Source organism: Nicotiana tabacum, chromosome 4 (assembly GCF_000715075.1).
Source record: "Nicotiana tabacum cultivar K326 chromosome 4, ASM71507v2, whole genome shotgun sequence".
NCBI lineage: Eukaryota > Viridiplantae > Streptophyta > Magnoliopsida > Solanales > Solanaceae > Nicotiana > Nicotiana tabacum.
This window is the reverse complement of record NC_134083.1, coordinates 136,922,139-136,946,222: the sequence shown is the minus strand read 5'-3', so window position 1 is coordinate 136,946,222 and position 24,084 is coordinate 136,922,139. Positions and strand designations below refer to the sequence as shown.

At 41.6% G+C, this 24,084-nt stretch overlaps 1 protein-coding gene across 1 annotated transcript; it reads right to left on the bottom strand.

Moving 5' to 3' along the window:
* Positions 1-22,985: 22,985 nt before the first annotated feature.
* LOC142180140 (uncharacterized) lies at positions 22,986-23,660 on the bottom strand. Its single transcript, XM_075251068.1, has 2 exons — positions 23,259-23,660; positions 22,986-23,177 (listed from the first exon to the last, which is right to left on the bottom strand). Exons 1-2 carry the CDS (start codon positions 23,658-23,660, stop codon positions 22,986-22,988), a joined length of 594 nt encoding a protein of 197 aa, XP_075107169.1.
* Between the last annotated feature and the right edge of the window lie 424 nt (positions 23,661-24,084).

Genomic DNA, 24,084 nt, shown 5'->3' with positions numbered 1-24,084 from the left:
AGTAGGGCCCTGGCCTGACCTCGTCACTACTCTACCGAGGTTACGCTTGGCACTTAGTGGGTACCGTTGTGGTGTACTCATATTACGCTTATGTACATCTTTTTGTGCAGATCCAGGTACTGCCTACCAGGCCAGGTATCAGTGAGCTAGTCCATACGTGGAGACTTCAAAGTACATCTGCCAGCATTCGCAGACTTCGGAGTCCCCCTCTATCTTTATTATGTTGTCACCTTATCCTCATTAGACTCTGATATATAGGGATATTTAGTATTTCTCTTTAGAGCTTGTGACTTATGTCTATCGGATTTTGGGAGTTATTATTACTTAAATTGCAGTTTTTGCTTATTACAAATGTTGACGTTTTGAGATTTGGCTTAATACTTCAGTTATTCTGCATACTTATTAGGCTTACCTAGTCTTAGAGACGAGGTGCCGTCACGACATCCTACGGAGAAAAATTGGGGTCGTGATAAGTTGGTATCACAGCTCTAGGTTCATAGGTGTTATGAGTCACAAGCAGGTTTAGTAGAGTCTCGCGGATCGGTACGGAGACATCTGTACTTATCTTTGAGAGGTTATGGGACTTCTAGGAAAAGCTTCACTTCCTTGATTTCTTATCGTGCGAAATTTTTGACTTCTGATTCTAAATTTGTCTTTCTATTCTCTCACAGATGGCGAGGACACGTACAGCTAGATCAGATGACTAGATACCCGCGCCCCTTGCTAGGGCTGGGGTAGAGGTCGAAGACGTCCACATGGTGCAGCCAGAGCACCCGCACGAGCCGCTACAGAGGAGCCACCAGTAGCTCCAGTTGGAGGGCAGGCACCTGAGATGCCTGTTGCTGCACCAGCCCTCTAGGAGACTCCCGCCCAGTTTTTGAGCATGTTCAACACTTTGGCTCAGGCGGGGTTGATAAGTCCTGCTCCTGCCACATCTCAGGTCGGGGGAGGAGCTCAAACTCCCGCCACCCGTACCCCAGAGCAGCGGGTCCAGGTCGACCAGGTTCCAGAGGTCATATCAATGCAGTCGGTAGCCCCAATTCGACCCGAAGTTAAGGCAACAGTTTTTGACGAGGAGCAGCTCAGGCTCGAGAGGTACAAGAAGTACCACCCTCCTACTTTCAGTGGCTTGGCGTCAAAGGATGCCCATGGTGTTACGGAGTTTAGTGGGGATTCATTCACTACGTTCTAGCTTAGAGGAGCGGCCTATCAATGGTGGCGAGCATATGAGTTGGGTAGTATGGCCGAGGCAACTTCACTCACTTGGAATCAGTTCTTAGATATGTTCTTGAGGGAATATGTTCTCTTGAGTCTCAGAGATGCATAGCACGCAGAGTTTGAGCAGTTGCGCTAGGGTTCTATGACTGTGTCAGAGTATGTAATCCGGCTAAGTGATTTGGCTAGGCATGTACTAGCCTTGGTTGCTACTGTTCGAGATAGGGTTCGTCGATTTATCGAGGGGCTCAATCCTAATATCAGATTTAGTATGGCCCGAGAGTTGGAGATAGACATCGCATACCAGCAGGTAGTGGTGATTGCTAGGAGATTGGAGGGTATGCTGACTCAGTATAGAGAGGAGAGGGAGGCCAATAGGTCTCGAGAGTCTAGCATATACAGTGGTACCCGTGCCCTAGTTCCAGCTTGTCATGGTAGGGGCTATGTGAGTCGCCCTATTCATTTAGCATTTCCAGCTTCCAGCGGTATTCCGGCCACTCATAGGTCTCAGGCTCCCTATTATGCACCGCCATTGTCTAGTGTACCTCTGGCACGGAGTGCTTTCAGCGGTCAGTCCAGCCGATCAGGCCCGAGCTAGCCACAATAACCATGTCCTCCGAGAGCTTATTTTGAGTGTGGTAACACTCGTCATGTGGTGAGGGATTGCCCCAAACTCAGGAGGGGTGCACCTTTACAGATTACTCAGGCACCGCGTGCTCCACCAGGTCCTCAGGCTATGGTTATAGCACCAGCTACCACCCCCACCTGCACAGCCAGCTGGAGGTGGAGGTCGAGCAAGCAGAGGTTGCCCTAAAGGGGGAGGCCAGGCCAGATATTATGCCATTCCTGCTAGGACGGGGGCAATGGCATCTGACTCTATCATCATAGGTATTGTTCCATTCTGTCATAGAGATGCATCCATCTTATTTGATCCAGGCTCCACTTATTCCTATGTGTCATCTTATTTTGCTCCATATTTGGGTGTATCCCGTGATTCTTTGAGTTCTCATGTCTATGTGTCTACACCCGTGGGAGATTCTATTATTGTGGACCGTGTGTATCAGTCGTGTTTGGTTGTTCTTAGTGGTTTTGAGACCAGAGCCGATTTACTATTGCTCAGTATGGTGGATTTCGTTGTTATTTTGGGCATAGACTAGTTGTCGCCCTATCATGCTATCCTTAAGATGGTGACGTTGGCTATGCCAGGTCTAACACGGTTAGAGTGGAGAGGTACTTTAGATTATGTTCCAAGCAGGGTTGTCTCATTTCTAAAGGATCAGCAGATGGTTGAAAAGAGGTGTGATGCGTATCTAGCATATGTGAGGGATGTTAGTGTTGATACTCCTACAGTCGAGTCAGTTCCGGTAGTGAGGGATTATCCAGATGTATTCCCGGCAGATCTTCCGGTCATGCCGCCCGACAGAGATATCTAATTTGGTATTAATTTGTTACCGGACACTCATCCCATTTCTATTCCACCATATCGTGTGACCCCAATAGAGTTGAAAGAGTTAAAGGAACAGTTGCAGGAATTGCTCGATAAGGGCTTCATTCGACCCAGTGTGTCGCTTGGGGTGCTCCAGTCTTATTTGTAAAGAGGAAGGATGGTTCTATGCGAATGTGTATTAATTATCGCTAGTTGAACAAGGTTACAGTGAAGAACATGTATCAAATGCCCCATATTGATGACCTATTTGATCAACTTCAGGGTTCCAGAGTGTTCTCTAAGATCGACTTGCGTTCAAGCTATTATTAACTGAAGATTCGGGAGCCAGATATCTCAAAAACAGCTTTTAGGACTCGGTATGGTCATTACAAGTTCCTTGTGATGTCTTTTGGGCTGACCAACGCCCCAACAACATTCATGCACTTGATGAACAGTGTATTCCAGTCCTATCTTGAATCGTTCATCATTGTATTTATTGACGACATTCTGGTGTACTCCCAGAGCCGGGAGGATCATGAGCAGCACTTGAGGACCGTGCTCCAGACCTTGAGAGAAAAGAAGTTATATGCAAAATTTTCAGAGTGTGAATTCTGGCTTGATTCGGTAGAATATTTGGGTCATATAGTATCGAGTGAGGGGATCAAGGTAGATCCGAAGAAGATTGAAGCAGTGCAGAGTTGGCCCAGACCATCCTCGGCTACAGAGATCCAGAGTTTTCTTTGCTTGGCAGGGTATTACCGTCGATTTGTAGAGGGTTTCTCATCTATTGCAGCACCTATGACCAGGCTGACCCAGAAGGGTACTCCGTTCAGGTGGACCGAGGAGTGTGAGGAGATATTTCAAAAGCTCAAGACTGTTTTGACTACAACCCAGTGTTGGTATTGCCTACTGGTTCAGGGTCCTATATGGTGTATTGTGATGCGTCGCGCATTGGTCTCGGGGCGGTGTTGATGCAGGACGGTAGGGTGATTGTCTACGCGTCCAGACAGCTAAAGGTGCATGAGAAGAACTATCATGTCCACGACCCCGAGTTAGCAGCTATTGTTCATGCCTTGAAGGTCTGGTGACACTATTTGTATAGTGTCCCTTGTGAGGTGTACACCAATCACTGAGGTCTACAACATCTGTTTAAACAGAAGGATCTTAACTTGAGGCAACGGAGATGGTTGGAGCTGCTTAATGATTATGATATCACCATTCTATATCATCTCGGGAAGGCCAATGTGGTGGCCGATGCCTTGAATCGCAAGGCAGAGAGTTTGGCAGTTTAGCATATCTACCAGTAGCAGAGAGGCCTTTATCCTTGGATGTTCAGGTCTTGGCCAACCAGTTTGTCAGATTGGATATTTCCGAGCCGTGCCGATTTTGGCTTGTGTGGTTTCTCAGTCTTCCCTTTATGATCGTATCAGAGAGCGTCAGTATGATGACCCCCATTTGCTTCTCCTTAAGGACACGGTTCAGCACAGTGATGCCAAAGAAGTCAATATTAGAGATGACGGTGTATTACGGATCCAGGGCAGGCTATGTGTACCCAATGTAGATGGTTTGCGTGAGTTGATTCTCCAGGAGGCTCACAGTTCGCGGTACTCCATTCACCCAAGTGCTGCGAAGTGTATCAGGACCTAAGGCAACATTATTAGTAGAGGAGAGTAAAGAAGGACATAGTGGAGTATGTAGCTTGGTGCCTAAATTCTCAGGGTGAAGTATGAGCATCAGCGGCCAGGTGAATTTCTTCAAAACCTAGAGATTCTGGAGTGGAAATGGGAGCGGATCACTACGGATTTTGTTGTTGGGCTCCCACGGACTCAGAAGAAGTTCGATGTAGTTTGGGCGATTGTGGATAGATTGACCAAGTCATCTCAATTCATTCCCGTGGTTACCACTTACTCTTCGGAGCAGTTGGCTCACGTTTACATTCGCAAGATTGTCAGGCTTCGTGGCATACCGGTATCTATTATCTATGATCGGGGTATGCAGTTTACATCGCAGTTCTGGAGAGCTGTACATCATGAGTTGGGTACTCGAGTGGAGTTGAGTAAAACATTTCACCCTCAGATAGACGGATAGTCTGAGCGCACTATTCAGATATTTTAGGATATGCTTCGTGCGTGTGTAATAGATTTTGGGGGTTCTTGGGATTAGTTCTTGCCATTTGTTGAGTTTGCCTACAACAACAGTTATCAGTCGAGTATTCAGATGGCACCGTATGAGGCTTTGTATTGTAGGCGGTACCGGTCTCCGGTAGTTTGGTTTGATCCGGGTGAGGCAAGACTATTGGGTACAGACTTGGTTTAGGATGCTTTGGAAAAGGTTAAATTGATTTAGGATCGACTTCGTACAGCCCAATCCAGAAACAAGAGTTATGCGGAACGAAAGGCTCACGACATTGCATTCATGGTTGGGGAGCGGGTCTTGCTCCCGGTTTCGCCCATAAAGGGTGTTATGAGGTTCAGGAAGAAGGGCAAATTGAGCCCTAGGTATATTGGGCCTTTTGAGATTCTTGAGAGGGTTGGAGAGGTGGCTTACAGACTTGCACTACTACCTAGTCTCTCTGCAGTTCATCTAGTGTTTCATGCTCCGCAAGTATCACGGCGATCTATCTCATATGTTAGACTTCAGCTCAGTCCAGTTGGACAAGAATCTATCTTATGTTGAGGAGTCGGTGGCCATTTTGGACAAGCAGGTTTGAAAGTTGAGGTCAAATAATATCGTTTCACTGAAGGTTCGGTGGAGGAGTCAGTTATTCGAGGAGGCGGCTTAAGAGACCGAGCGTGATATGCGCAACTGTTATCCTCATCTTTTCACCACTTCAGGTATGTCTCTATACTTGTTCGATGTCGAACATTTGTTTTAAGAGGGGGAGGATGTAACGACCCGGCCGGTTGTTTTGAGAGTGATAGCTGCGATCCCCTTTTTATTGCTCCCTCTATCTCATTTTGTGGTTACTTGACTTGCCGGGGCGCTTGGTGTCGAGTTCGAGAGAGTTTCAGAGTGGAATGAAACACATAATTCCTAAATTGAAAGTTAAAGTCATAGGAGTCAATCGTAGTTCGAATTATGTGAAGACAACTCTGGAATGGAGTTTTGACGGTTCCAATAGCTCTGTATGGTAATTTATGTCTTAGGAGTGTGTACGGACGTTGATTTGGAGGTCCGTAGGTCATTTCGACGTTAATTGGCGAAAGTTGAAAAGTTGAAAGATTTTGGAAAGTTTGACCGGGAGTGGACTTTTGATATCGGGGTCGGATTCCAATTTCAGAAGTTGGAATAGTTCCGTAACATCAATTATGACTTGTATGCAAAATTTGGTGTCAATCGGAGTTGTTTTGGTACGAATCGGCGTTGGTTTAGGAATTTAGAAGTTCATAGTTCATAGGCTTGAATTCGGGTTGCGATTCGTAGAATTTATATTGTTTGATATGATTTTTATACTGGAGTAGGTCCGTTATGTATTTTGGAACTAATTGGTATATTCTGATAGGGTCCTGGGGACCCCGGGTGTGAATCAGATTGAAATCGGATCAAATTCGGCTTATTGAGTTCTTGCTAAAGTTGGCAGTTCTGGTGTCTTCGCACCTGCGGAGGTATTGGCCGCAGGTGTGGGCTCGCAAAAGAGAGCACTTGATCGCAGGTGCAGATTTGGGAATGACCGGCTATGGGCGCAGAAGCAGAATATGTTCCGCAGAAGCGGCTTTGCTTCTGCGATGGGGAAAATCGCAGGGGCGACAGAAGTCGCAGGTGCGACACTTTTAGTCGCAGGAGCGCACGTGCAGGTGCGGCCTTTTGCTCGCAGAAGTAGAGAGTGAGGATTTAGTCATGACCGCACCTGCGATGGAAATTCTGCATGTGCGGCAGTAAGGTCCGCAGATGCGGATTTACTGGGCAGAAAAGGGAATTTTTGAGTGTTTGATTTCATAATTCATTTTGGGACCTAGAGAGCTCGGATTGAGGCAAAATTTTGAGGGATTTTCAGAAGAAGCATTTGGGTAAGGATTCTTGACTTGTTTTTGATTAATTCCTACGAATCTATTATTATTTTCATCATTTAATTAATTTTCTTAGTTGGAAATTTGGGGGAAAAGTGAGAAAACTTCCTAAGCTAAAAATTGGGGATTTGAAAGGCGATTAGAGGTCGGATTTGAGTAATTCTTGTATGGTTGGACTCGATATCGAATGTGTGTTCAGATTTTATGATTTTTGTCAGGTTCCGAGACATGGGCCCGGGTTGACTTGTTAGAGCGATTTTTTAATTCTTTGCTAAAGTCGTAATTTTATTATTTAAATTATTTTTCTATAGTTATATTTATAGTATGAAATTGTTTTTGCTAGATTCAAGCCAATCGGAGTTGAAAAGATGAGGGAAAGGCCTTCTTATTGATTGATTGAGCGAGGTTTGAGAAAAATGACTCATCTAACTTTGTGTGGGGGAATTTTTCTTATAATTTGGTAGTGTTGTGACAATTTGTGATATGTGAGGGCCATGTAAGCGAGGTGACGAGTGCGTACATGGGCTAAATATCGAAATTCCAATTTTATTTAAGTAGTTTCCTTTCTATGCCTTAACTGAGTTACTTTAGCATGTATAGTTATCATGTTTAGCTTAATTTTACCTGTCTACTTGTCTTATCTCTTATTTGCAACTTATACTACACGTTTAGTTGAATTACCTGCTTTCTTGATTCCATGTTCCTTATTTAACTGTGAGATTCTTTACTTGAAATTGCTATCATTGAAATATCGTTGTTTCAGTTGTTGTGTTTAGTTTCCGTGATTATTGTTGAGATGATTGTTTGGTTGTTGCACGAGATTTCTGGCGTGCGGTTGTTACTGTTGCACGAGGTTTATGCACTGCTATTGTGATTATTTATACGCATGCGGGGTATAAGGTTTGGGTTTTGAAATGCATGCGGTGAGATAAGGTGGGCTTGATACGGATGGCTAGTAGGGGAATTACTAGAAGTCATGCGGTGTGATAAGGTTGGCTAAAACGCGGGATGCTATTTCGGAAAAATAATTTTCAAAACAAAATATAAAGCCTCCCGCGGTGATATAAGAAAAGATTGTGAGATATTTATTTTTGGAACTACGAGGCGGTACCTCGGGAGTGCCCCTGTTGATTTTCTCTATTTGCTGTATTGTTGTTGTTGTTGTTCTTCTTCTTCTTCTTCTTCTTCTTCTTCTTCTTCTTCTTCTTCTTCTTCTTCTTCTTCTTCTTCTTCTTCTTCTTCTTCTTCTTTAACTTGTAAGATTTTTGCTTTTCTTTCATGTTGTATTTGCCTTTCTTTGATTCCGTGTTATTACCTTTCGTAAATTTTCATTGTTTTACTTCTCTATCATTTCATTATATTATTATATCTCATGCCTTGTTTCTTATTATTTCCAGTAGGGCCCTGGCCTGACCTCGTCACTACTCTACCGAGGTTACGCTTGGTACTTAGTGGGTACCGTTGTGGTGTACTCATATTACGCTTATGTACATCTTTTTATGCAGATCCAGGTACTGCCTACCAGGCCAGGTATCAGTGAGCTAGTCCATACGTGGAGACTTCAAGGTACATCTGCCAGCATTCGCAGACCTCGGAATCCCCCTCTATCTTTATTATACTGTCACCTTATCCTCATTAGACTATGATATATAGGGATATTTAGTATTTCTCTTTAGAGCTTGTGACTTATATCTATCGGTTTTTGGGAGTTATTATTACTTGAATTGCAGTTTTTACTTATTACAAATGTTGATATTTTGAGATTTGGCTTAATATTTTAGTTATTCTGTATACTTGTTAGGCTTACCTAGTCTTTGCGATTAGGTGTCGTCACGATATTCTACGGAGAAAAATTGGGGTCATGACAATTAATCACTCTTATAATAGAATGAAAAAATTATTCTGTAATAGCGGCACTATAAATCTAAAAACTTCGGCGAACTTAAATGAAAGAACAAATCACACTTAACAGTTACTTTTTTTTGTTTGAAAAATAATGTAGAAACGCAAAAGAGAGTGGAAATTGTTTGCTGATTTTCGGTAGTCAAAAACTGAGGCAAGGGCTTTAAACTTATAGCAAACAACTTGAAGAATTGACAGGTGTGAAGGTGTCTGTTCGGAAACAACAATGCCTATTCGGACCTTTGCTATTCAAATTTTTGTATAACGGAAAAGGAAAATAAATGATTGCTTTCTTCTCAACTCTTTAAAAGGCAGAAAAAGTGATTTTATATACGGAAAAAGGGTTAAATATGCTCCTAAACTATTAAAAATAGAGCAATTATGCCCTCTGTTTGCATTTAGGTACAAAATTGCCCTTACCGTTAATAAAGTGGTTCACTTTTGCCCCTCCCCACTAACAGACTCTACATCAAGGATAATTTTGTACCCAAATACAAATGGAGGGCATAATTGCTCTATTTTCAATAGTTCAAGGATATATTTGACCCTTTTCCGTATAAAATAATACTTTTTTGCTGAGTTAAAAAGGTTCAAATATGCCCCTAAATTATTAAAAATAGAGCAATTATACCCTCCATTTGCATTTGGGTACAAAAGGAGGGCACAATTTTGCACCCAAATACCCACATCAGAGAAATGTAAAAGTGAAATTTATGATAGTAACTTATGTATGTATCGATATGCGGTTGCAAATTAAAATAGGAAGATGAAACAAAACAAATTTCACCATTAATTACTTGGTACTCTAATAATAATATTTTGCATTAAGAATTGATATTACAATGTAAAAGGTCATTTTATTACGGATACATCAATGACTAACAATGGCATTATATCATTTGAGCAGATCCGGATTCGAGTCTCTCTAATGGGGTATTGTTTGGTTATCTTACATGCTAGGACTTAGCAGTTCAAAGAATATAAAAATCAAATCACACGAATTTGATCCAGTAAAAAAATAATAAGTAAAAAAGGTGAAGCAGGAAGTTGTGATCAGCTGGCCGGAGGAGATTTTCCGGTGAGATTTCTCGTCATCGTAGTAATCTATGTAAAAGATATGGCAAGACATTCCTTTCCCTTTTTTGTTTTTTTTAGAGAGAAGACTTTTTCTCCGACATGGATTTTCAACTCAGTAAAAAAATATTATTTTATACGAAAAATGGTCAAATATGTCTCTGAACTATTAAAAATGGAGCAATTATGTCCTCCGTTTGTATTTGGGTACAAAATTGTCCTTGATGTGGAGTCTGTTAGTGGAGAGGGGCAAATGTGAACCACTTTATTAACGGCAAGGGTAATTTTGTACCCAAATACAAACAGAGGGTATAATTGCTCTATTTCAATAGTTCAGGGGCATATTTGAACCTTTTCCGTTCTATATATAAGCACAATAATGTTCCTCTTCTTTCCAACGAGGGACAAAGTTTATTTATAAAAGGGAATCATTTTTATTTCCCTCCATTTCTTTTTTCTCTATTTCCCATTCATACCTTTATTTAAAAATCCAACAAGAAATATATGTTGAGCACTTTTTGGCGGTACTTAGGTAAATTTAGACTTTTTATCTAGTAGGTATTGCACCTTCATGTACATGTAGCCATTTATTAAGGATAGTGTTAATTGTTAACCACACTTTTAGCCTTATTTGTTGGAAACAATATGTTCTTCTATGTAAGCCACTTGCAATATCAAGTGCAATAACTATGTCATTGAATTCAAAGCCTCCATCAAAATTAAGTGGAACGAGGCAGGGAAAACAGAACAAGACAGGACCCAAAGTATATCATTTTTCCATATTTTTGTCTTCAAGGCTGTCTATTCCATGGAAAAAATAAAACCCTACATAGGCAAAAGAGAAAGAAAAAGTTCTTGTCTGGTCACTTGCCCTCAACTAATGACTAAATAGGCCAAAAGGGTTCCATGTTGTCCCTCGTGCAGCCCCTTTTTAAGATAACTATTACCTAAACAAATTAAAAGTTCACTCTAAAAAAATAAACAAAAGAGAAAAAAAGAAAAGTGATAAGAAACTTTAGAAACAAAAAAAAAAAGTAGCATGCCAACAAGGACAAAAAGAAGGTAATATGACAAGAAGTATAGTTTAATTCCACCTCTTGCCCCCAAAAAGCATGAAGAACTGAAGATGATGGATCGTAAAAACAAAAATACGAAATCCGGATGTGAACTTTATAGATTTTAAATTCTAAAATAATGATATTACTTGTTAGTAATGAAAATTTAATTTTTATATATATTAGATAAAAAATTTAATATAAATATAAAAATTAAATTAAAGTATTAAATTCACCCGTAGATAACCTTCAAGTTCCGATCCCCTAATTGTAAACTTACGTGAAAGTATAAAAAGGTATCTGAATTGCAATAGAATTTTAAAAAGAAATGGCCACGAGGTGCATGCAATCCAAGAAAGTGGCTTTTCTCCTTTTTCCACCCGTGAAATCTTTGTGCCCATAATCCCAATTGTCTAATAGGCCCCATTATCTGAGCAATAATTAGCAATTCATCATTTCTCGATGTTTTCAGGTTTTTACTCATTTGAAATTCACCTTTTCAACTTTTATTTTATTACACCATAGTGTCTAAACAATTCTTTTTCATAGAAAAGTCACTCAATTTTATTTAAACATTATCGTTGTTTACCCGTAAAATAATACAGTTTAATTTATAGCGTAATTTATAGACAAACGAATCGATTTAATTTCAAAATAATAAATTAATTAAATAAAATACAAGGCTTAGCGCTGAAATCGAGATAAATACCAAAAAGCTTGATTCCGGGAGCAATGCCTCTGAAGGCAGCAATAAGAATAACAATAGAGGAGCAAAGACAAAGAGGTCGATATTGATGCTTATCTTCCCATGGTGAGCACCATCATCCCCAAACATCTCAATACAACCAAGAACTTCAAAGAGAAGTTCTTTACTTCAAACCCTCGCACTTTAGCTGTTGGCAAATACCATTCTTCTATTCGCCCATCCAGTATTACTGCTATGAAGGAAGACTGTGACCGCCACGACCTAAATATCATTGCTCCCGATCTGGTGAGAGAGTAACCTTCACTAAGAAGGACTTCACGTACGTTTACACGTACCCCTTCACTTTGGGTGTATTTTTTTTAGTGGGGGACTTGACCCCGTGGTTTTGGAGCTATGCCACCGGTACCGGGTTTGTTTGGCATAAATGGGCCCTTCGGTATGGCGAACGATGGCCGGTCTGCGGCGGTTCTGCCAAGAAACAGAGGAGCCCCTCACCTTGGCTCACATGATGAACCTCTACTCCCCTAAGATCTTTCGTGGGGGAGTAATCAATTTCAGCAAGCGTGGTCACCATGCGTTGCTGACCAGTATGGATGATGACAACGATCATGGATGGATGAAGCGGTTTGTCATCGTTGCTACCAGGGACATTATCCCGGCTACAACTCCATCCTTCCCCGAGTCCTGAACTCGTTCACATAAGTTTACAGTTTATCTTATTCTATGAAAATAGGTTGTTTCATGTCATTGCTAATCCTTCTCCTTTCATTATTTCAGCAGCTCGGTAGACACCACCAAGGGTTGAAGTCCTAAACTAGTGGGTTCAGAAGATTTTGGATATCACCACGCCCGAAAACCACCGGTGGAAGAAATTGGCCCCCAAGTACGGGTGGAGGGCAAAGAATCATGGTAAACTGACTCGTAAAACTGACTCTCATTTCATCTTTGTACATAAGAAACTGGCTAATCCTACCTTTTTATTTGATTCAGGTCTCCCTCAGGGTTCTATCTCCATCCCTGAGGAGGACGTTTTGGTCGATCCCGCAGAGGCTGCGAGGTTGTTGAATGAGGCTCTTACCCGAACTGGTGCCCTCGATCTTGCTTCCGGTGCAAGTGCTTCCTCTCGGAGTCCCCGGCCGGAGATCAAGCAACCAAAAAGGTGGTGCTCTTCCTCGACAGAGGGCAAGAATAAAAAGGTGAAGAAAGCTGCACCCGAGCTACCCGCAGCCACTATGGTTATTGGCGATGATGGAGAAGCCAGTGATGAAGGTGCTCCCCAAAAAAGGAGACAACTGCCTTCATCAGCTCAACAAAATGCCCAATCTGAAGAGATCATAACCCCAATCGAGGACGATGCCCAAGCGCTCTGGGAGAATTTGACTTGGTGCATAATGCCAATTCTCCCTTTCCGGTCCCAGTTGATGCTCCCGATACTATGAGGCTGAGTATCGAGTCTTTTATGCCTTTAGTTGGTGAGCAACCAACAAATAACATTGTTTCTGCCGCAGTTGCTTCTCAACCTACAACACCATCAACTTCATATCCTTCCACGCCGGCCATAGCTTCATCACCAGCAACGGCTACATCACCCCCACTGGCCGTAGATGCCTGAGAGGAGGATGTCCCTCATCCCTAGTCCCTAAACCATGGGAATTTAGGGCACAACTACTCGCCCTCTTTTACAGATCCCTGAATGAGGAGGAGTGTCTCCCTCTCGGTGTCTACTGAGTGCCATCCGCTATAACGTCCGGTAGAACTCGCCAATTATCCGAAGTCGCTGGCTTCAGAAAAGGACAAGAAGAAAATACACACTCTTTCAAGAGAGCGTTTGTTAAATAATGACATGCATAATGTGGCAGCGGTACCAAACTTGCTCTTTTATTGCTTGTTTTCTTTTTTCTCGATTTGTCATGGCAGGTTTTTTAACTTTGGTATTTGCTTCGTAGGCAAACTTCCTTGCTTTCGAGGGCCTTCAAAAATTGATCCTTGATAAAGACGGGCTCAAGTCCGAGTGGAATTAGATATTGGCCGAGAGGGACCAAATCACTGCTTGCCTCCCGGTGATGGAAGCAAAAGCTACTGAGGTGAGTGAGTTGGAGGCTCGGTTGCAACAGGGTGAGCAGGAAGTGATGACCCTTAGCCAAGAAGCCTCTCTATTAAATGTACAGTTCAAGAAGCTAAGGCTAAATGGGATGAGGTCCAAGATGATGTGCTCGCTGCTGCCGAGCGCGAATTTGCCTCTACTAAGAGAGTGAATAACTTAGAGGCAACCTTGAAATCCAAAGCTAAAGAGGTTGTTGCTGCTGAGGAGAAACGTGCTCGGATGGAGGATAGGTATAAGAGGATTATGGAACATAATAAAGTTCATATAATCATTATCCGTGATCTTGATCTTAGCATTAGTGCCACGATATCCGAGCGGGATGGCCTTCTTACCGAGGTTGATAGGCTTAAATCAGAACTTCAGTGCCGAGTAGATTCCCTCATCATCGAGAAAACACATTCCATGTATAACATGAGGAGAAAAACGTTAGAAGAGGCCAAAGCGGGTGTCATTGATATTGACGCTGAGATCGCCAAGGCCCAAGAGCTGGAGTTAACTGCTCGAGGATGCCTCCCGGATCAGTCCGATGCAACTAACTCTTCTAGTTCTAGTTCCGAGTTCTCAGGAACCGAGGAAAAACTTGAATAGAATAACCATGAAGGCCAAGATCTTGAGCCGGCGGCATATCTTCTACTTCTCTCGGGGGCGCTGATGCTTTTCTTCTCCCTAGTTTTGGGGGCGACATAGTTTAGCTTTGTGCTTTCTTTTCCTTTGCTGCCTTTTGTATTTCTATACTTGTACTGCTTGTCACGTTTAATAAATAAAAGTGCTTTTTTGTTTAAGCATTGTGCAAAATTTATTCCCTTTGCATCAGATTAGACAAGGCTTTAGGTGCATTTTCCCCGATAGCATTTGGGTTCCAAGCATAAACTCTTTCGGAGACAACCCTTTACTGTGAGGATTTTATGAGAGAGGGCCCTCTTATGTTTATGGTGATCTTGAGTAGGACGTCTCATGTTCATTCCGGCACTAGCATTTGAAGTACTTCATTAACTTTCAAATGATAAAATTAATTCATCGTTTAGACAAGAAACAAGATAGAAATTTTCCACCGAGCCAAAGACTATTTAACCATCCAGTAGTGGTTTGCATATTCAACGCCTTGTCATTTAAAGGTCTTATCCTTGATGATGATGTTTTCTTCGTAGTATGCTTTCTGTTGCTGCCTCGTTAAATACCTTGCCGGAAAAACCCATTTAGGACAAAAATTAGGCGAATGGAAATAGAGTGCAGCACATAATTTCAATACAAGTGATGGCATCAGTAGTAATACCTTTTGAGGTGTATCACGTTCCAGTTGCTTGAAAATTTGACTCCATCTTTGTTTTCTAGTTCGTATGATCTCTTTTCGGTGACAACTAAAACTCGGTAGGGCCCTTCCCATGTTGGGCCCAGCTTTCCTGCATTGAGCTCCCAGTGTTTTGAGTCACTTTCCTCAAAACCAAGTCTTCCACTTTGAAATAACGGAGATTAGCCCTTCGGTTATAGTACCTTTCCATTCTTTGTTTTTGGGCAACCATTTGTGATAACCCAAAATATCATCTTTAAATTTAATAAGTAATTCTGTATTCTAAGACCTCGAAAAGCACCATTTATCATTTCTTGACTTGCGTGCACAGTCCGTACAATTTTTCGGAAAGTTTTTATGTGAAATATGGAATAAAATGTGAAATAGAGCTTTAAAAACTCAACTGAGTTGACTTTAGTCAATATTTTGAGCAAACGGACCCGGATCAGTATTTTAAAAATTTTAGTAGGTCCGTATCGTGATTTGAGACTTGGGCATATGCCCGGAATCGAATTCCGAGGTCCCTAGCTCGAGATATGAAATTTTGAAGAAAAATTAAAAGCTTGAAAGCTTAATGATTTTTAAGAAATTACTAATATTGGATTTATTGACCTCGGGTCTGTATTTTAGTTTCGGAGCCCGGTGTAGGTCCACTATAATATTTATATTGTCTGCCGAATTTGGTGTGAATCGGAGTTGATTTGACGTGATTCGGACGTCCGGTTGTAAAAATATAAGTTTTAAAGTTTTCTTGCAAAACTACCTTTGATTTAGTGTCCGAATCGTAGTTCTAGGTGTTATTTTGGCACTTTGATCACGCGAGCAAGTTCGTATGATATTTTATAACTTGTGTGCATGTTTAGTTTGGAGCCCCGAGGGCTCGGATGAGTTTCGGATAGTCTACGGGATAATTTCGGACTTAGGAAATCTAGTTTTCTGCAGACTTCAGGCTTCTGGTGTGTTCTTTTTCGCGTTCGCGAAGATACTCTCGCAAACGCGAAACACAACTTTGTGCTGTCCAATTTTTACTCTTCGCTTCGCGTTCGCGAGAGTACCTTCGCGAACGCGAAGGGTAAAAATCCCAGAAACAGCACTTAAGTTCTGAAAATGGGGTTTCAACCCATTTTCAACTTTTTCCCGTTTTGAGCTCAGGTAAGGCGAGTTTTGGGCGATTTTCATGGGAAAATATTGGGGTAAGTGTTCCTTATCTTATATTGATTATATTTCATGATTTCATACTCGTTTATATCATGAATCCGTGAATTTATGGAAGAAAAATCAATTTTTCTAAAATCATCCAAAAATAAAAAAACTAAGATTTGAAGGTACATTTGATATCGGAATTTGACAAATTTTGTATGGTTGAGCTCGTATATCGGAATGAGTGTTCGGATTTCATGAGTTTTTCTGGGATTTGAGACGTGGGTCCCACTGTCGAATATTTTAATGAATTTCGGATTTTATCCGAAAAATATGTAAATTCATATGGAATTAATTCCTATGATTAGTATTGAATATATTGAATTGTTTGTGAACAGATTTGAAGCTTTCAGAGGCAAATTTAAAAGGAAAAGCTGTGGTACACCTTCTGAGGACCCACATGATTATCTTGAACGCTGCCATGAGGTGCTGCAGAATATGGGTATAGTTGAGACCAACGGGGTGGATTTTGCTGTATTTCAGATGACGGGTTTCGCCAAGACAAGATTACACATTGACCCGACTAGTCGGATTGCCTGCACTTACATGGGAGCAGTTCTCTCAGCTATTTCTGAAAAAATTCCTCCCTATCACACTGAGAAAGGAATTCCTCAAGCAATTTGAGCGTCTACAGCAGGGCAGTATGACTGTTACTCAGTATGAGTCCCGTTTTATGGATTTGGCCCGTCATGCTCTCCTTTTACTACCTACAAAGGGAGAGAGAGTGCGGAGGTTTATTGAGGGACTCACTCAACCTATCAGACTTCAGATAGCCAAGTAGACCGGAAGTGAGATTTCTTTTCAGGCGGCTACTAATCTCGCAAGGAGGATCGAGATGGTTCTTGCACAGGAGAGAGGGCGGAGGTCTGATAATATGCCTCGTCAGTTCGGTGGTTACAGTGGTGCCTCGTCTAGAGGCAGAGGTAATTTTGGTAGGGGTCATCCTCCCAGACCGTTTCATTCAACACTTCATGCATCTCCCGATGCTTCAGGGAGTCACGGTCCTATTATGCCTTACTCTGGACAGCCAGTATTCAGTGCACATTCAGCTCCTATCAGTGCACCACCACTCCAGAGTTATTACAGCAGTTATCCGACCCATTTGGGTCAGCATCAGCTTCAACAGCCACGGCATCAGGATGGGTGTTATGAGTGTGGAAACATTGGTCATATCAGGAGGTATTGCCTTAGATTGGCGAGTAACAGATCTCGGCAAGATTCTCGTGCCATCATACCGGCACCAGTTGCTTCGCCGCCTGCTCAGCCAGCTAGAGGTAGGGGTCAGGCAGCTAGAGGTGGAGGTCAGGCTATTAGAGGTGGAGGTCAGGCCATTAGAGGTGGAGGTCAGACCGCTAGAGGTAGAGGCCAGCCAGTCAGAGGCCGTCCAGGGACGCAGTTCAGAGTGGTGGGGCCCAACCTCAATTTTATGCTTTTCCAGCTAGGCCTGAGGCTGAGTCATCTGATGCTTTGATCACAGGTATTATTCCAGTTTCCATAGAGATGCTTCAATTCTATTTGATCGAGGATCTACTTATTCCTATGTGTCCTCCTACTTTGCTTCATATTTGGTTGTGCCTTGTGATTCTCTGAGTGCTTCTGTGTGTGTATCTACATTGGTGGGAGACTCTGTTGTAGTAGATCATGTCTATCATTTGTGTGTGGTTACTATTGGTAATCTTGAGACTAGTGTGGATCTTTTACTTCTTGATATGGTAGATTTTGATGTCATCTTGGGTATGGATTGGTTGTCCCCTTATCATGCTATATTGTATTTTCATGCCAAGACAATGACCCTAGCTATGCCGGGGTTACCTCGGTTAGAGTGGAAAGAACTCCTGGCCTTTCTTCTAACAGAGTTATTTCTTATATGAAAGCTCGGCGTATGGTAGAGAAAGGGTGTCTAACCTATTTGGCTTATATTCGTGATCCCAGTGCGGATGTTCCTTCTATAGACTCAGCAGCAGTTGTTCGTGAATTTCTAGAAGTATTTCCTGCAGATTTGCCAGGGATGCCACCCGATAGAGATATTGACTTCTGTAATGATTTGGCTCCGGGCACTCAGCCCATTTCTATTCCACCATATCGTATGGCCCTGCCAGAGTTGAAAGAGCAGTTACAAGACTTGCTTAATCAGGGATTCATTAGACCCAGTGTCTCGCCCTGGGGTGCACCAGTATTATTTGTAAAGAAGAAAAATGGCTATATGCGGATGTGTATAGTTCTAGGTGTTATTTTGGCGATTTGATCGCGCGAGCAAGTCCGTATGATATTTTAGAACTTGTGTGCATGTTTGGTTTGGAGCCCCGAGGGCTCGGGTGAGTTTCGAATAGGCTACGGGATGATTTCGAACTTAGGAAATCTGGTTTTCTGCAGACTTTAGGCTTCTGGTGTGCTCTTCTTTGCATTCGCGAAGGTACTCTCACGAACGCGAAGAGCAAATTGTGGCTGGCACGCTTTGTGCTTCGCGTTTGCGACATAGCGACCGCGTTCGTGAAGGCTTGAGGTTTAAAGCTTCGCCTTCGCGATATAATCCTCGCGTTCGTGAAGGGAAAGAGACTGGCCAGGAAAAGTTAGCCTTCGTGTTTGCGAAGGGCATCTCACATTCGCGAAGGCCAAGCCAGGCAAGCATCGCGTTCGTGAGGTAGCCCTCACGTTCGCAAAGAGTAAATATTGGACAGCATAAAGTTGTGCTTCGCGTTCGCGAGAGTACCTTTGCGAACACGAAGGGTAAAAATCCCAAAAATAGAACTTAAGTTCTGTATGGTTGAACTCGTATCGGAACGAGTGTTCGGATTTTGCGAGTTTTTCTGGGATTTGAGATGTGGGTCCCACTGTCGAATATTTGAGATGTGATGGCATCAGTAGTAATACCTTTTGAGGTGTATCACGTTCCAGTTCCTTGAAAATTTGACTCCATCTTTGTTTTCTAGTTCGTATGATCTCTTTTCGGTGACAACTAAAACTCGGTAGGGCCCTTCCCATGTTGGGCCCAGCTTTCCTGCGTTGAGCTCCCGGTGTTTTGAGTCACTTTCCTCAAAACCAAGTCTTCCACTTTGAAATAACAGAGATTATCCCTTCGGTTATAGTACCTTTCCATTCTTTGTTTCTAGGCGACCATTTGTGATAACCCAAAATATCATCTTTAAATTTAATAAGTAATTCTGTATTCTAAGACCTCGAAAAGCACCATTTATCATTCCTCGACTTGCGTGCACAGTCCGTACAATTTTTCGGAAAGTTTTTATGTGAAAATGGATTAAAATGTGAAATAGAGCTTTAAAAACTCAACTGAGTTGACTTTAGTCAATATTTTGAGCAAACGGACCTGGATCAGTGTTTTGAAAATTTCGGTAGGTCCATATCGTGATTTGGGACTTGGGCGTATGCCCGGAATCGAATTCCGAGGTCCCTAGATCGAGATATGGAATTTTGAAGAAAAATTAAAAGCTTGAAAGCTTAATGATTTTTAAGAAATTACTGATATTGGATTTATTGACCTTGGGTCTGTATTTTAGTTCCGGAGCCCAGTATAGGTCCACTATAATATTTATGACTTGTCTGCCGAATTTGGTGTGAATCGGAGTTGATTTGACGTGATTCGGACGTCCGGTTGTAAAAATATAAGTTTTAAAGTTTTCTTGCAAAACTACCTTTGATTTGGTGTCCGAATCGTAATTCTAGGTGTTATTTTGGCAATTTGATCGCGCAAGCAAGTTCGTATGATATTTTAAAACTTGTGTGCATATTTGGTTTGGAGTCCCGAGGGCTCGGGTGAGTTTCGGATAGGCTACGGGATAATTTCGGACTTAGGAAATCTAGTTTTCTGCAGACTTTAGGCTTCTGGTGTGTTCTTTTTCGCGTTCGCGAAAATACTCTCGCGAACGCGAAGCACAACTTTGTGCTGTCCAATTTTTACTCTTCGCTTCGCGTTAGCGAGAGTACCTTCGCGAACCCGAAGGGTAAAAATCCCAGAAACAGCACTTAAGTTTTGAAAATGGGGTTTCAACCCATTTTCAACTCCTTCCCGTTTTGAGCTCGGGTAAGGCGAGTTTTGGGCGATTTTCACGAAAAAACATTGGGGTAAGTGTTCCTTATCCTATATTGATTATATTTCATGATTTCATACTCGTTTATATCATGAATCCGTGAATTTATGGAAGAAAAATTAAATTTTTCTAAAATCTTCCAAAAATGAAAAATTAAGATTTGAAGGTCCATTTGATATCGGAATTTGACAAATTTTGTATGGTTGAACTCGTATCGGAATGAGTGTTTGGATTTTATGAGTTTTTTCGGGATTTGCGACGTGGGTCCCACTGTCAAATATTTTAATGAATTTCGAATTTTATCCGAAAAATGTGTAAATTCATATGGAATTAATTCCTATGATTAGTATTGAATATATTGAATTGTTTGTGAATAGATTTGAAGCTTTCGGAGGCAAATTTAAAAGGAAAAGTTGTGGTTGAGTAATTGATTGGAATTTGCAAAGCGAGGTAAGTATCAGGGTTAACCTTGACTTGAGGGAATAGAACCCTTAAATTATTTGTTATGTGAATTGCATGTGAACGACGTATAGGCGAGGTGACGATGTCTGTACGTCGTCAAATTAAATGTTTGCCTGCTTACTTGAAAAATCATAAATTATTTTTAATCACAAATTAATTATTATAATAATTATTTCTCTCTTATTCTTTGTCACATATTAATTCTTGAATTCCCGCATTAATTGTTACATGCTATTTGAATTATGTGTTTTAATTGTTATTTGACATTTAGCATAATAAATATTAAACTGCCTATTTTCTCCCTAATTTCTATAATAATTTGCTATTTGTCATTGTTTGTTTCATAATTTAATCATAATTATTGTATGTTTGTTGTCTTATAGTTTTATATTAATTGTTGCATTTATCGAAAAAATTTCTTCTATAAGAATTGGTAAATGAATATGTTGGAGGAGTGGGTTGCACACCGCAACAGAATTGATTGAAATGGATATATATATTGGAGGATCAGGCTGCACGCCGCAACAGACTTATTAAAAAGTCAATATTGGAGGATCGGGTTGCACGCCGCAACAGACTTATTAAAAAGTCAATATTAGGGAATCGGATTGCACGCCGCAATAGACTTATTTAAAAGTCTATATATATACTTGATTGAAATAAATACATGACAGACTTGATTAAAAATGAATATATTGTGAGAGCGGGTTGCACGCTGTAACAGAATTGAATGTGAATATATTGTGAGAGCGGGTTGCACGCTGCAACATAATTGAATGTGAATATATTGTGAGAGCGGGTTGCACGCTGCAACATAATTGAATGTGAATATATTGTGAGAGCGGGTTGCACACTGCAACAGAATTGATGGAAGTGATAATTGGTTATGACTGTTGTATTGGCTTCAATTATTATAAATGAGTTACCTGATTTATTTCTATTATTGTTGCTATTACTAATATTGCGTACAAGTAATGTAAGTGACCCGCCTTAACCTCGTCACTACTTTGTCGAGGTTAGGCTTAGCACTTACCAGTACATGGGGTCGGTTGTACTGATACTATACTCTGCACTTCTTGTGCAGATTTTGGAGTTGGTCTCAGCGGCGTACCGTAGACTTGCTCGGATTTCAGCTACCAGAGGAGACTTGAGGTATAACTGCATGGCGTCCGCAGTTCTGGAGTCCCCGTCTATTTTACTTTAGCTGTGTGTTTATTTCCAAACAGCTTTATTTTATTCAGACCTTAATTGTATTTATTCTAGAAGCTCGTGCACTTATGACACCAATTCTGGGATGGTATTTTGACACCGTTGTTTTTATGGATTATTTCACTATATTTCAAACTTTGCTTTTGCTTTTGTTTCCTTGATTATTAATAATGTAGGGATTGTTTAAAAATTGGTTAATATTATTCTAGCGTTGGCTTGCCTAGCAAGTAAAATATTAGGTACTATCACGGTCCGAAGGTGAGAATTTCGGGTCGTGACACCATCCTTATGTGCGCCAAGTCCTTGTGTTCGTCAAGCACCTCTAACTTGACCAACAATGCTTCGTTATTTGTTTATTCGTATGTTAGGAAGTACCACAAGGCCGGTTCTCCTACTTCTACGGGATCAGAGCTTCCACACCGTATACGAGAGAGAAAGGTGTCTCTCCCATGCTTGACTTGGTCGTCGTCTGGTATGCCCATAGCACTCCCGGTAACTCTTCGAGCCACTTGCATTTGGCCGCTTCAAACCTCTTTGTGAGGTTTTGAACAATCACCTTATTGGTTGATTCCGCTTGTCCATTTTGTGCTCGGATGGTATGGCGAAGATGTGATTCTTTTAATTTTCAAGTCCTTAAGGAATTTTGTGATCTTTGAGCATATGAACTCTGGCCCGTTGTCGCAGGCAATCTCTTTCGGTATTCCAAACCAAAAAATTATGTTTTTTCATAGGAAATCGACCAATTTGCGCTCTTCGATTTTCTGGCAAGGACCTGATTCAACCCACTTAGTGAAGTAATCAGTCAAAATTAAAGGAAATCTTACCTTCACAGGAGCCAGTGGCAACGACCCGACTATATTCATTCCCCATTTTATGAATGGCCATGGGGATAGTGCTGAATGTAGCAGTTTTGCCGGTTGGTGCACTAACGGTGCATGGCGTTGACACTTGTCACATTTCTGAACGAATGCCTTAGTGTCTTGTTCCATTCGGGACCAATAGCATCCTTCCCTAACTAATTTTAACACCAACGAATCTACTCCTGAATGATTCCTGCAAATTCCTTCGTGAACCTCTCTTATAACGTAATTTACCTCAGAGGCTCCTAGACCTCGGGCCAACGGGCCTTGGAACGACCTTCTATATAACTGCCCCCCCCCCCTCCCAAGTTGTAATGAGCTGTTTTGGTGCGGAGTGTCCGGGATGCCTTCGGGTCTTCTGGCAGCTTGCCGTGCTCGAGGTAATCGATGATCTTATTCCTGCAACCCCAGACTAGGTTGGTTGTATTCACTTAATAATAATTGTCCACATCTAGTATTGAATACATGAGCTGAACGACGATACCAGAATCTAATCTCTTCGTTTCCGTGGACGATCCTAAATTGGCCAATGCATCTGCTTCTGCATTTTCTTCTCTTGGGATATGGATGATCGACCATTCCATGAACCGTGCAAGCAAAGATTGAACCTTAACCACATATTGCTGCATGCACTCCTATTTGGTGTCGAAGATTCCATATACTTGATTTACCACTAGTTGGGAATCACATTTGATTTCAATGACCTCGGAGTGCAGTCCCTGGACTAGTTCAAGTCCTGCAATCAAACCCTCATACTCGGCTTCATTGTTAGTCAAGGGAACAGTTTTTATGGCTTGCCTCAGGACGTTTCCCGAGGGTGTGATTAAGCCTATCCTGATCCCGGACCCTTTCACGTTGGAAGCTTCATCCGTGAACAAGGTCCAAACTCCTAATGTCATTTCCGACACTATCACTGCTTCCTTTGTGGCCAAAGGAAACAGCCCGGGACTAAAATCGGCCACAAAATCAGCCAAAACTTGTGATTTGATCGCAGTCCTAGGCTTGTATTCAATATAAAATTCACTAATTTTAACTGCCCATTTGGCCAGTCGACCTGACAACTCAGGTTTGTAAAAGACATTCCACAGGGGAAAAGTTGTCACCATGGCTATCTAGTGGCACTGAAAATAAGTCCTAAGCTTTTGAGCGACGACTACGAGAGATAAGGAAGATTTTTCGAGGTGCGGATAATGAGTTTTCGCCACCGATAAAATTCTCCTAACATAATAGATAAGAGATTGCATACCTTCATCCTCCCAGACAAGAACGACAATTACTGCTACCTCTGAGACTACTAAGTATATTAGCAACTGTTCGCCTGCCTTCGGTTTTTGATAGTAACAAAGGGCTTGATAAATATCGTTTTAGGTCTTTTAGATCTTGTTGGCATTCCAGAGTCCATTCAAAGTTGTTCTTCTTCTTTATAAGTGAGAAAAAGTGATGGCATTTCTCCGAAGACCAAGAAATAAACCTGCTTAGAGCGGTGAGTCTTCATGTAAACTTCCATTGTTTTTCCTATTTACTTTTCGA

Excerpts from the sequence above, each read along its gene's own strand:
- LOC142180140 (XM_075251068.1), bottom strand. The coding sequence starts at position 23,660 with ATGGTGACAACTTTTCCCCTGTGGAATGTCTTTTACAAACCTGAGTTG. Across the intron at positions 23,178-23,258 it reads TCCAGGGACTGCACTCCGAG|CAATATGTGGTTAAGGTTCA; the intron begins GTCATTGAAATC and ends GAGTGCATGCAG.